Raw genomic sequence first — 13,736 nt, 5'->3', positions numbered from 1 at the left:
GTTTCTCAAAGTGCCAGCATCAGCGCTACCTGGGCACAAGGTAGGAATGTAAATTCCAGGTTCCCACCCCAGACTCGCTGAGTCGGAAACATAGCAACCTGCAGTTTAATGAGTTTTCTGGGTAAGTCTAAGGCATGCTTCCAGGTTAAATTAACCTCACCTCTGAAAACAGTTCACTCATCTTTGTTATTCAGGCAGCCCCGAAGGGAGGGAAGATGAAAATCCTTCTCTTGATGCCCCCCTCCCCAGCCCCCTGGTTTATCAAACTGTTCTGCCAACAAAAGTATGTGTGTGTGTTGGCGGGGGGAGGGGAATTCTCATTCTAAGCCAAACTGTGGCAGACAAATGCACATCTATCGTAAAAAAATTTTTTGAGAGAACATTAGTAAAAGTTTAATTCGCACTCCCCAAAGGTATCCACCCATAGTCTCTTGTACATCTTTCTAGATTTCTGAGCGCACAAGTAAATATGTTTATACTTTTAAATAAAAACCCACAGAAGTAGTTTGTACTGTTTGCTCATTTCATGTTTTTGAAGTCTTGTCCTTGAAGGATAAGAAATACTCTGAGGTACGGAGGTATCATAAATTATTCACCCCTTCTACCCTTTTCCTTGACATTTGGGGCAGCAGAGTCAGACAAAACGCAGAGGTATGGAGAAATCAATCAGTTGACATTCTTTGGTATTTTCACGTTTGCGGCCTTGCCAAACAGGAAATATCCGAAAAGAATACACAATTCTGATAACCAAGTAACGTTTAGGACTACGAAAATTGCGGGGAAGAAAAGGTGAGACCAGGGACTGAGATGCGTCGACTTTACATACCCTCCGAAACCCAAAACACAAGACAATTAAAAAGTAAAAGCTATCAAAAGCACCCAGCTTGACAGTCCCAACTTCTAAAAAAACAAATGCGACAATATTATGACCAAAGTCAGTTATAACTAACTACATTTCCAGACAAAGGGACTTCAGATATTCAAGGCGTGCCGCGTATACCTCATTTTCCTTATTTTGTGTACTGCAATCCACGGACTACACACTTTGGAGGAGAAGGGCTGTTGTTTTTCGCCGTTCCAGGTTTCTGGGCATTTTACGGGCGCCGGGCGGGGGGAGCCGGCAGCACGAAAGGCAAGGCGCCCCAAGCGGCCCTTTGGCCCCGCCCCCGGTGATTCCCGGCCACTCGCGTCCCGTGGGGAGCGGGCTGAGAACGCGGGCGGCGATTGGTTCCGGGCCAGGGTGGGCGGGGTGCGGCAGCCCGCCATATAAAGGTGCCGCGGCTCGGCGCGGTGCTGCGTCCTCGGTTTGCGTCGGCATCTTCGGCAGTGTTTCCCGCTTTTCCTGTGGTCTTCGCAGTGGACCGGAGCGCATCCCCGTGAGTCATGGCGACGAAGGCCGTGTGCGTGCTGAAGGGCGACGGCCCGGTGCAGGGTACCATCCACTTCGAACAAAAGGCAAGAACCGGCGGGGGGAGACCGGCGGCGAGGCCGTGCCCGCACACCTGTGCCCGGGAGCGGCCGGCGGGGCCTCGGGCCGACCTCGCCACGCCCCCGGCGCGTGGGTCGGCGGGTCGGCGCCCCCCGGGTCCTCAGCCGTGCGGCGCCCTCAGAGCCGACACCGCGCGCGGCCGCGGAGTGCTGAGTCACCGGGCGAGCCTGGCAGCGGCTGTGCGTGGCGAGGCCTGGGCGGGAGTGTAGGGAGGGAACACCCGGCCGGCCCGGTGGGTGCCGACCACCGCGAGTTTCGGAAGGAGAGAAAGCGTGGGAGGAAAGCCGGTTGCCCTGGCGCCTCCTCGGCGTCCGTAGGCCCGGGCGGAGACCTGAGGTGCTTGAGGACGCTGTGGCCCTTCTTGCGGGCTCAGATTCTGGGTCCTGAGATACCGCGGATGCTGAGTTGCGCAGTCCGAGGCCTGGCCGTTTCTTGAGACCCGGGGGTGGCGGATGCGGCTGGGCCGTCTGGGTCTCGTAGCATCCGTATCCGTTTGGGACTTTCCACCTTGAACTCTCTAGTTCAGGGTGTCTGCAGACTGCGGCCCGCGGGCCTAATCTGTCCCGAGGCGGTGTTTGTACAGCTCTCGAGCTGAGTGGCTTTTATATATTTATGCTTTTATATGTTTGTGTTTAAAGGGTCGTGAAAACAAGAGTAGGTGACAGTGATCCTTTACAGAGAAGTTTGCTGACCCCTGCTCTAGGTCAGGGTCATCCTCTAAGGGCAAAGAGGACGGCCCTGGTCAGAGCGCCAAAAGCCAGAGATCTAACAGCCTCCATGGTTGGGGGTTTTCCAGAGGAGCGATTTTTAACTCTGGGTGCACAGCAGACTCATTTGGGGAGCTTTTAAAATACAGATACCAGGGCTCAACTCCGGATCAATTACATGAAAACCTGATGGGATGCAGTCTGAGTGTTGCTCTTTTTAAAGCTTCCAAAGTGGTTCTTAACAGTGCACGGAGGATTGAGAATTCCTGTTGGTAGAGGGTAGTGGATGAGGTTTGGAAGTCCAACGTTAGGACGCCTAGAGTATTTCCATTGCATGGAATTGTCACTTCTGTGCTTGGAGCATTCGTTTAAACAAATTCCCTGTAAAGTGACTTTGAAATTTCTCTACCCGTGGGCCTGTTAACTGAGATGGAGGCGGATAAACCCCTGAACAAATCTTGTAAAATAAAGTGTACAGACATACTCATTGATGATACTGCAAAACACAGGTGTTGTGAGGAAGGTGCTTGTACTAAGCCTGTCCCCCCAAATCTTAGTGAGGTTACCAGTGGGTGGAAAATTGTTTATGTTGGCTTGTTAATCGTGAGGGAATGTGAATGAGATTTAGTCGTTAAAGTGGTTTATGGAAATGTGAGAGGACATGCAAAGTAATCTAGGTAAGTGTCCCCTATCTGTGAGATTTAAACGAGAGAGAGCTTATATTTGAGCTTAATTTTTTCCTTTAGGTGGTTTCCAAATTTTCTAGAAAAGGCTCTTTGACATTTGACTGAATTTTGCTGTTTTCATTTGCAAGACTTTGTTTTGTCCATCCTCTCTCCACTAGAGAACCTAAGAAGCCTCTGAGGAATTCTTTCCCTGTGGCCATTGAGAAAACGGCTCGTGGTGTTGCATTCAGAAGTTAAACTGGTTTTTCCACCTTCCCTGAGCAGCTTCTATGGCCCCTCTTTTAAGTTCCAGCGTCATTTTGGTGGTGCTCTTTGTACCTGATAAAGACTCTTGGATATGCAGATGTATTAAATTGACAATAAACTGTATTTCTTGGCCTATTGAGTGTTTAAAAGTTTGGATTAGTTTCCAGTTTTCAAAAATCGGAAATTTTCACCTATTAAGTCCAAATTCTTAGCTTCTCTTGAAAAATCTGGAGATCTGCCCATACTGAGCCTTCATTAGCCCAGGGCAGCGCTGTGCTGGACCGGTTTACATTCCTCCTGCTTCCCTGACCTGTTTTACTCATTTGAGGCAATAGCCTGGTCCCTGCGGGGTTGTACCCAGGCAGCTTACTGTTGAACTTCTTGTGCTCTATGCATTACCAATTAAGTGGAGGCTTGGAAGAACCTGCCATGTTTGTCTGTCTGTGCTCTTGATAACATGGCGTGTTTGGGGGAATAACTTTCACATTTGGGGTTCTCCAAAATTAAAGGTTGTACATAGAAGAATCATAGTGTATCTATTCTCAAAAAGAAACACAAGAGGCAGCAGTTGCCAGGCCACTTCCGTTGAGCAGTGGTATCTAGCCAGTGGAAAGTACGATCTTCAAGGCTAACACCTCTTGTAACTGTTGGCCCTGGCTTTTTAAAAAACAAAGACACCGTCGTGTGTTACTATATGGTGTGGATGCTGTGTCTATTTTATTGTACTTCCTAAGATCTCTTTGTAGCTGTAGAAGTAACTTCTTTGATTTCTATATTTAGCATGCGGTACCATTATCCATCAACGTTGCCTGAATTGCAGTGTGTTTTTTTTCACCTGTTTTAGTGTTTCATTGTCCTTTCTTTTTGGTCTCCGTAGTGGAAAGGTTATCTAGGTTTCAATGCCTAAAAAGACTTGAGAAAGCAGTACTTCTGTTTGGACTAGGATCAGTCCCCCAGGGGCAGTGAGGTAGGATATTTTCTGGCTGTAAATCAAAGATATCCACGCTGGAAACGGGTAAACACCCCTCTGGTGGAGAGTGGAGAACAGGGATCCTAGGGTAGCAAGTTGGATATTGTTTTTCTTTTTAAGGCAGATTTGTATGATTGCTAACATAGAAGAGTGCATGAAGAAAGTAGGGTGCTAAAAAGTGTATGATGTGCTAACATTTGGGTTCAAAAGTTTGATTTGTACACATACACTCACTATGCACAAGTACGACCTATTCGAAGTATTTACATAATAAACAAGAACTTATTCATATTACGTATGAATAGAGTAGCTTAGCAGCTTGCTGGAGGTTCACTGCTAGAAAGTGGCGGACCTGGGATTTGGACACAGATTTTTCGACTCCTGAGTCCATGTTCTTTTCACTTTCCTGTGAGTGGTAAAGATAATTCAACTGTTTTTGTTCAGAAGCATTTGCTGTCTCAAACTTCTTGCACTTTTCTTTGAATAAAGGAAGATGGGACGGTCGTGGTATCGGGATCCATTACAGGATTGACTGAAGGCGATCATGGATTCCATGTCCATCAATTTGGAGATAATACACAAGGTGGGTGCTCTGCTGGTTTAGTGACTGACAGTTATTTCACCTAGTAAGATACACCGAGTAGAGTTACCCCCAAACATTAAAAACTTGTGACAGTTTTTTTAAAAGTTAATATGACTACTAAAGTCGATCTCAGGGATAAAAATGGCTTTTGACTCTTCCGTGTGGAATGGAAGGCGAAGGAGTTTATGTTTTGTATCATGATTATGGGTTGATTATGTAAGAGTCTCAGGTGTGTTTTAAGTAAAAACGCAGCTTCTTTCTGACCTTCCCCTTTACTCCCAGGTGTTGGTGAGCTGGGGCTTGAGGGCAGGTGTGGCAAGCAGGGTGCATTTATCTGCATAACCCTGCTCTGCGCCTCTAGCCTAAGGGCCTTAGCTGGGGGGGGGGGCGCAAGGTACAAACTGATGAGGGGGTGTAAACTCTTCACACTTTGGATTGTGCTTCCATTTTCTCAAGTTGGGTTTAGAAGCAAGTCAACAAAAGCTTATGGGTTAAATTGCCATATTTGAGTAAACTTAGTGTTTAGACTTTTTATGGTGAGAACTTAATTCATTGTGCTGGAACGTGTGTGTGTGTGTGTGTGTGTGTGTGTGTGTGTGTGTATTGGAGTATAATTGCTTTACAGTGTTGTGTTGGTTTCTGCTGTACAGTGAAGTGAATCAGCTATATGTATACATATATCCCCTCTGTCTTAGAACTTGTTTTTAATGTTCCATAATTTGGTTTCTGTAAATAGTGATTTAATGATCAGATTTGATCCATTTCAACAATTATAAAAAGTCCTGGGACTTCCCTGGTGGTCCAGTGGGTAAGACTCCACGCTCCCAATGCAGGGGGCCCGGGTTGGATCCCTGGTTGGGGAACTAGATCCCGCATGCATGCTGCAACTAAGAGTCTGCATGCCGCAAGGAAGACCCGGTGCAGCCAAAATAAATTATTAATTAAAAAACAATTCCTCAAGTCGTTTTTTTTTGTTTGTTTGTTTGTTTTTTGGTTTTACTGCTTCTGCTTTGGGAGGTGATTGCTCTGTGGCTTTGACTTACTGTGCTACTTTCTGTAACCTGCATGTCTTCTTCCTGGGTAGAGGATGGATAAAAGCTGTAAACAGGGGAAACTTTCTGTCAGCTGTTGAATGAAGAACCATGTCATGAAAGAGCCTCCTGCATTGTTGTGGTTGTGTTCTATGTGAATGCTGTTCCCTGGTGCACTGGAGTGCCATTTTTACAGAATACAGTCTGAATGCCCCAGAGTTGTGCCGGGCAGCAGCCCTTGGATTAAGGTGCCGTTTTATATTCTGCACGCACAAAGTAAAGGCCATAAACAGGAGAGCTGCCTGGTAGTATGTTGCTGGGGAGATAAGTTTTTTGTAGTTGAGGTGTGCTGTTGTCTGATGAAGTAGGATCATAATCATGGGATTTTAACAGAAGAACCACTGAAGATCAAGTCTTGGCCTTCTCATTTTACAGGGCAGTGAAGAAACCAGAGCCCAGAGAAGGGTATTAATTTAACTTCACCGGTGTTACACAGTAGTTAGAATGTCTTTACTCCCTGCCCGTTTTGTTTAATGTGTTGCTTTCTGTTTTTATTAGCCTAGAAGTCACAGTGTGGGTCAGTACTTTCTCCATTTGAGGTTTTTAGCAATGACCAGTTTCTTTTGAGAACTTACTTTGGAATTTTGATTCATAATTTAGCACTTTTTTTTTTTTTTTCATAAACAGGCTGTACCAGTGCAGGTCCTCACTTTAACCCTCTATCCAAAAAACACGGTGGGCCAGAGGATGAAGAGAGGTGAGTGACCTTAACTCTTTTTGAAATAATAGCGACGGCTTTGAGGGGGCAGTATGGGTATATGACCTGCAGATTGCATGCTAAGATAATTGCACCTCTGCTCTTGAGTTTGTTGCCCCCATGTAACCCCTTGCCCCCAAGTGCTGGAATGGCTTACTCCTTGGGCTAAGGAATTAAATAGGGACACTTAAAACGATTTGGTTTTGTAGCATTTATTGAATATAGAGCTCATACAAGTGTCAAAGGGATCTAATACAGGAAATGTCATGAATAACAGTACTGTCAACCACTAGCAAAATAAACCATTGTGAAACACTGGAAGGTTTGTAGATAAAAATTTGATATTGAAAATTCAGTGAGACTCCCATTTGTGTTTGTTTTCTGAGAGCCTTTCAGGAAAATATTAAATTTAAGGACAAGGATTAATTTATTTTTATATCAGAGGCCTAGGGGCATAGCTCTGCCATGCCAGGAAATAACAGGCGTAACTCAGTAACTTAGAGTTTACCCTTTGGTCCTTTACCTGTGAAATTAGAGGTGCACCCCTCATCCTACCGCTCTTCCCAGAGCATTGCTTTATAGACTTGAAGCCTGTGTTTGAAGAGCTGTGTGTCTAGAACATCTAGTTACTTGTTTTTAAACTTACATGTTTTTCAGGGTTTTGTCAGTCTGGAAAAGTGGGTTCTATTTGATATAGACTATATCCACCTCTTAGCCCACCTTTACATATCTGACTCAGTCCATTTTTAATTTAGCTCATGAAGTAAAGTTAAACAGAAACCAGTCCTGATCCCTCTAACGCTTTTTCAATGTTAGGCATGTTGGAGACCTGGGCAATGTGAAGGCTGACCAAAATGGTGTGGCTGAAGTGTGTATTGAAGATTCTATAATCTCACTCTGTGGAGACCATTCCATCATTGGCCGCACAATGGTGGTAAGTGTTCATATAATAAGAATATGCATAAAATTACTTCTAACACATGGTCACATATGTTTTCATGATGTCATGATTATTAGTCCTGGTCTCTAAGGATCCATATAAATTGTACTTTTAGTTCAGATTAGGAAAAGCAGTTATTGCATGATTACAGTGAAGAAGAATTAATGATCTAGGTCAGTTAAGAACACTGTTTTGCTAAGATGCGGTAATAAAGTAGATTACATTAGATCGTATTAATTAGATCTGTGTTACAGAAACAGGAGTGGTCTTCATCTAGTTGGCCAGACTTTCTTGCCACTACTGGGTTTCCCCCTTGTAGTTAACCAGAGCATCTTAAGTCTGAAATCGGATGGACCTCAATACTAATTAATACTCATTCATGTCTGCAGGTTATCATCACTTGTTTAATATGTGGGAAGCAGTTGCCCCAAGTTACGTAGAGCTGCATCTGGTTCATACAGAACACCACCTAGGATAGGCTCCCTTTTGCCTGCCCCAGAGGACAGTTAACATTCAGTAGACACCTCCTTTCAGTTGACCCTCTTATTCTTAGAATTTTCTTCACCTGTAGTTGTGAAGCAGAAAAATCACATATCAGTGTTTGATGAGCAAAATTTAAAATACTACTGCTCGAATACGTCAAGATATTTTTAGGATTACCTCTTGTTTATGGGTCCGTAATTAGGCATGATTTTGATGTTCTTTTTTGTTGTTTACTTTTTTCCCCCCCAAAGCAATTTATACAATAAAAGAATGACTACTGTAACTTGAGATTACTAGAATTTCTCATGTTGGATTCAGCATGTGGCAGCCGTGTAACCTATTGTATGGGTTTTTTTGTGTTTCATTTAGAGATAGCACTGCTTACCTAGTGTTTGAGGGTAACTATTTCTTTGCATTATCAAGAAAAAGCTTTGAGGAGTAGTTTCTACTTTTTACTATTAGATTAAATATTAGTATACTTTCCTCCTAGTAAAATTATTTTAACGTGTTATTTTCTAATATTAAATGGTTCTTAAGTCTTTTGGGTATTGTTGAGAAGATATGGTCATTGCTTGATAGCCCTAAGTTAATGCGTTCTTAAAATTTTTTAAAGGTCCATGAAAAACCAGATGACTTGGGCAGAGGTGGAAATGAAGAAAGTACAAAGACAGGAAACGCTGGAAGTCGTTTGGCCTGTGGTGTAATTGGGATCGCCCAATAAACATTCCCTAGGAGGTGGTCTTGAGTCCTAGTAACTCATGTTATCTTGCTAGTTGTAGAAATTTAACTAGAGAAACATTAAACACCGTAACCTTAAAAGTGTATTTTGTGTGACTTTTAATTGCTTTAAGTACCTGTAATAAGAACTGATTTATGATCACTTGAAGATTTGTGTAATTTTGTAAGACTCATACTCAGTGTCTTGTTTCAGTGGTCTCTGTATTTTGCCAAACTTAGTCACATATGGATATTATTTGTCTGAATTTCTTCAGTTCTCAAGCCTGCAATAAACATTCTCTGTGGCACTACTGTATTTTGAGCCTATTAAAGTATCTAAATTGAAATTCTAAATTAGCTCTGATACTCATACACAGAGCTTGAATGGAACAGATTTAGTAATATGTTGACGGGTATTAACTTTCATAGAGCTCTTTTTTGAAAGTGTTTGTTTTAAATAAGATCAGAATGTTTAAAATGTTAGCAACTGGTACATTTAGCTAAGACTAAGCTGAACTTTAATCTCAGACAAGTAGGCTATCCTTTGTTAGCTTTAGGGAAATTAAAGTGGTACCTTTATTTTAAAAAGTAGATGTTGCAGTTTAAGAGAGCCCTTTGATAACTTTCAGTGAAATTGTGAATGGCAAGTTAGTTAGAGCTTCAGGTAGCTGAGAAGACTTACCTACCTGTCAAATAGCACATACTGCATTTTTGTAGAACTGTGAACGTTTAGTTTATAATAAAAGTAGAGGTTGGCACAATCTGCTTTCAGATAAGCTCCTTAAAGAAATACATTATGCCACTGTAAGGTGGAAGCAAAGAAATGTTTGATTGTGGGTTCTGTTTGTTTAAATACAAGAACTGACACACCCAGTTAGTGAATTCAAGTCTGTTTCTCTTAATGGAAATATGTACCTGTAAGAGAATGCTTTTAAGTGTTAATCTAACTCAGGTTTGACGGTGGGTTATAATAATATGACTTCTGATAGGGAAGCCAGATAAGCAACAGTTTTGGTTGGTCATAAATTATATGATGGACTTTATCAAGCGAAGGTCACTTAGGAGAGGAAAAGCTAATTTAGAGTAAGAATTTGTAGTGTGTGTGTTTTCAAAGTTTTATATTGGTGATAACAGTATGCTCACAATAATGGTTACATCTACCATCAGGTAGGGAATTTAAAAACAAACACTAACAAACAGATTTCATAATGTACAGTTTTGTTACATAAATGGGACAAGACTCAAATACAGGACTTGCTTGTGTCCTTTAAAGCCTCAAGTGTAATTACTACTACTTGGTACTTTCGGGGTTTTGCCATGTGCAAATAGGGTGACCTTAATACTTTCAATTGGAAATACAGGGCTGCGAGTCCTTGAAATCTGAACACTAATCAATCAGGTGTATTTTTATTTCCAAAAGCAGTTTCAGCTGGGACTTTTAAACTTCTCAGTGGGCCAACAAAAAAGGATAAATTTTATAACTCAAATCTGCATATATGAAACCGGATTTTCTCTTACTTTCCAAAGGCAGGGACTCAAGAACACTGCCCTAGATAAATACATTTCCCCCCATCAAAACAAAGGTCTTGCTGCAGAAAACTCAAAACCAAAGTAATAAAGCAGCTTCGCGCCTGGGGATGGGGGTAAAGAAAAAAGTTACCTTAGGCACACTGAAACAATGACAGTTTAAAAATGTGATTTAAGAAGAAAAAAGCTTCAAGGCCGAAAGTACTAGGGTTATGTTAAGGGTCTTTTCCTTGGCACTAGGTAAGCAGCTTTATGTAACTGCTTTTCTGTACTATTTCAGGTATAGGTTTGATTTGGCTTTGGATGTCTTCATGTAATAGCTCTTGGATAACTAACCTACGACTATTTTTCCTAGTTAACCCAACAATTTTAAGGAAAAGAGAGAAAGTACTTTGTAAGTGGCAAAAAGTTCAGTTTACCTCTGCCCAGCAGGGGACTTTAAAAAGTGGTAAAAGAAAGGCAACAGGCGAGGCTTGTATAGAAACAATAGGTTGCATTTAAGTCCTTAAACAGATAAGACCATAAGCTTTTAGGTTGCAAATACTAACCTTGATTTCTTTCACCCTTTTGAAAAATTTAATGGGATGGTTAAGAAAAACACCCAACCTTCTTTCTAAATAAGTAATACCCAGGCAATCAGATAATTTATAGTACAACGGGTGATGTTGGGGTCCAGTTTTTCCCCCCAGCGAAAAAATTTTTTTACAATTATTTAGGGCAACATTTACCACAAAGTCAATGGCAAAAAAAGACGACCTTGACTGAATTCCAAAACAAGCTTTTCAGTTAACATTAAAACCACTAACCTTTGCCTTACGATTGAAATGCTAAAAATAAAAAATATTACAAATGAAGTGTTTGAGACTAACTACATAAAGATGTCTATTTCCATCAAATATACAAGTCTAATTTAGACTCCAACACAGTATTAACAGCTCAAACTTTGATGGTGAACAATCCTTTTCCACCTTAATGCAGTGTAGGAAGAATAGCACACATTAAAGTTTGTTACGAAAATAGAGTTTATTAAAAACATCCCTATTGTTTTTGAGGAGCTTTCACCGTTACCTTGTCTTAAATTAAAAAAAAAAAATAGAGAGCACTTCTAATTACGATTTGTAAACTTTTTAAAGTCAAAACTTTTAAAAAGTTACAGCAAAAAGGGTAATATTTATTCATATTTTCAGTATTTTTTGTTATTTTGTGGCTATTTTTAAATAGAAGGGAAGCAATCAAATTGCTTACAATTCCCCACCAACTACTGCGGGGCTGTGATATAGCAGGAGCAAGTATAATACAGCATCTGTACACTTCAAGCTCTACACTCCAGGAAGTGTCACTGTCACATGTGGACAAATTCCAGTCTCTAACGAGGAGCCTCGGCTGCTGAGCCAGAATCCTTTTCAGGTTCAACGGATGAGGTAGCCTCAGCAGGTAACTCTTCAGAAGGTTTTACAACTGCAGACTCAGACTCCCCCTTATCAAGTTCTGAAACAGTGTCTACATTTCCCACTTGGCTAATGGGAGGTTCAACGGTTTTGTTACCGCCTGCCCTGTCTGTCACCTCAGGCTTCTCCTTGCCTCGGTTTTCCTCCTTCTCTCTACGAGACTCTCTATCTCTAGAATCTCTCTCTCTGTCTCGATGCCCACTAGAGCGTCTATTCCTCTCTTCCAAGTCTCTGTGCCTGTCCCGGTCAGGGCTCCTTCTTCCCCACTCTCTCCTTTCACGATTACTATTCTCTCTATCATCATTACGGTTCCCATACCGTTCCCGGTCATTTTCCACCCTATTTCCAAAAGATCTTCTTCCAAACCTTTCTTGGTCTCTACCTGAAGTGAACTGCTGCCTGTTATCGTTTCTAAACGGCTGTGGCTGCGTCGGCGGCGGCTGCGGTGGCTGCGTCGGTGGCGGTTGCTGCGCCTGCGGTGCCGGCGGCGGCTGCTGCTGCTGCTGCGGCGGCTGCCTTCCGTCTCTGTCCTCGGGACCCCCTGGGCCTGGCCCTGGGCCCCCGAGCCCTGGCACTCCACCGGGCCGGACAAAGGGGCCGTGGGGAGGAAAGGGGCCTTTCATTCCATGAGGCGGAGGCATCCCGAAACCCCCGGGGCCTGGTGGCGGACCTCTATGCATCATATGCGGAGGCATGGGACGAGGCGGCATCAAAGGAAAGCGTGGCAGGTGAGGTGGAGGCATTCCTGGCGGGCGCTGGAGTGGGATCAGGCCAGGTCGGGCACCAAGAAGACCAGTGGATGGGGCTTGGAGCCCAATTACTCCTTGAGTACCTGCAAGGCAATAAAAATTAAAGTCTAAATAAAATAACACAGAAGACAGCATATTCTATTTCCAATTATTTCCCGTGGGGCTTGAAGCAAAATGAAATTCAACCCCAAACCTTCAAATTTCATACTGTTTGCCTGTCTACCTAGCAGAAAAATGTGACGGCCCAGCAACAACGCAGGGCAAGCAGTCCTGGAGACACACACTGTATACACATCTACCTAATATAGGTACAGGTCAAAATAAGCTGCAAAAAGAAATTGTAATATACCAAATTTTGGAAAGAGTATGTCAGAATCTCCTTCTATAGCCTTGGCTAGTAGCTGTTTACCACTCAAAATACTTGAGAAACACATGTGCGCTGAGATAAAAGAAATAATGAGATAAAGAACTGAACTATTTGACCCAACTGAAGGTTATTTCAGGTGTACTCTTAGAAGAAAACTTCTTACTCTAAGTCTTAATTTGACTTTTTACTAGGAAAAAATGGGGTCAATGACCCAGAAAATCCAGTGAAGAGGGAGGTTTCTTTGATTCTATGTCATTACAATGCTTTGTGCAGTTATTATGCAGTAAGCATTACTTTAATGTTTATAAAATAAAGATCCATGCACAAACGTAGAGTTTATTTTTACAAGTCCCTCTTCAAAGCACAGCATAACGTGTAAACTGCTATGCCGACATGACTGCTGAACAATGCTGCGTGCCCAGCCAGTCGCCTTCTATTCACTTTCCCAAAGGTGGCAAAACGGATAAAGTTAGTGCTGCTGCTGAAAGTGACAATGCCTTTATTTCCCATTTACAGGGGTGTGCTTATGCTGTAAGAATCAAATCCAACCCATCATTTATAATACCATGGAAAAGGAGGATCTGTTGTGGTTCACAACTTAAGTAACAGGTATCGTGGTCTCTCTCATTTCTCTGCAAATATAAACATCACAAGGCAAATACTATGACCAACAAGTTATTCTAATAAAGGAAAACGTTCCAGATATTGTCAGAATGTGCCATTTACCCATGTACTGCAGAAATGCCTTTGAGCAAGTTGTGCGTTATGACCATCAACTGGCAATGGTGAGAAAAATGCTTGCGTGACACTGACAGTAAAACCACCAGAGGGCAAACCCAATACTTCATCTTTTTGTCCCCAGCATCATATTATTTTATGTTTACAGTTTCAATCACTTCCACTCACTTTAGCAAACATTTAACAAGTCCTATCTGCTCCTAGATTTTCTGTATAAACAATTCATACTAATATGACAGACAAGAATTTCTACTTCAGTTTTTGTTCCTCAGGACATACGGTCCAATACTATTCTGTC

The 13,736-nt window shown here is 42.4% G+C and overlaps 2 protein-coding genes across 3 annotated transcripts in view; one reads left to right on the top strand and one right to left on the bottom strand.

Moving 5' to 3' along the window:
• The first annotated feature begins 1,283 nt into the window (after positions 1–1,283).
• SOD1 (superoxide dismutase 1) lies at positions 1,284–8,925 on the top strand. The gene is made up of 5 exons (XM_029215093.1): positions 1,284–1,455; positions 4,588–4,681; positions 6,400–6,469; positions 7,286–7,403; positions 8,506–8,925. Exons 1-5 carry the CDS (start codon positions 1,384–1,386, stop codon positions 8,611–8,613), a joined length of 462 nt encoding a protein of 153 aa, XP_029070926.1. The 5' UTR covers positions 1,284–1,383; the 3' UTR covers positions 8,614–8,925.
• A 2,215-nt stretch (positions 8,926–11,140) lies between these two features.
• SCAF4 (SR-related CTD associated factor 4) overlaps positions 11,141–13,736 on the bottom strand; it is a 56,441-nt gene continuing 53,845 nt past the window's right edge. For both annotated transcript variants that reach the window (XM_029214581.1, XM_029214582.1), the window contains exon 20: positions 11,141–12,416. In XM_029214581.1, coding sequence (XP_029070414.1) covers positions 11,503–12,416 — 914 coding nt within the window. In that variant the 3' untranslated portion in view covers positions 11,141–11,502. The remainder of the gene's footprint in view (positions 12,417–13,736) is intronic.

This window comes from Monodon monoceros, unplaced genomic scaffold (assembly GCF_005190385.1).
Source record: "Monodon monoceros isolate NGI ecotype Baffin Bay Population unplaced genomic scaffold, NGI_Narwhal_1 Super_Scaffold_11, whole genome shotgun sequence".
In the NCBI taxonomy this organism is placed as follows: domain Eukaryota; kingdom Metazoa; phylum Chordata; class Mammalia; order Artiodactyla; family Monodontidae; genus Monodon; species Monodon monoceros.
This window is presented reverse-complemented; position numbering and strand designations above follow the sequence as displayed.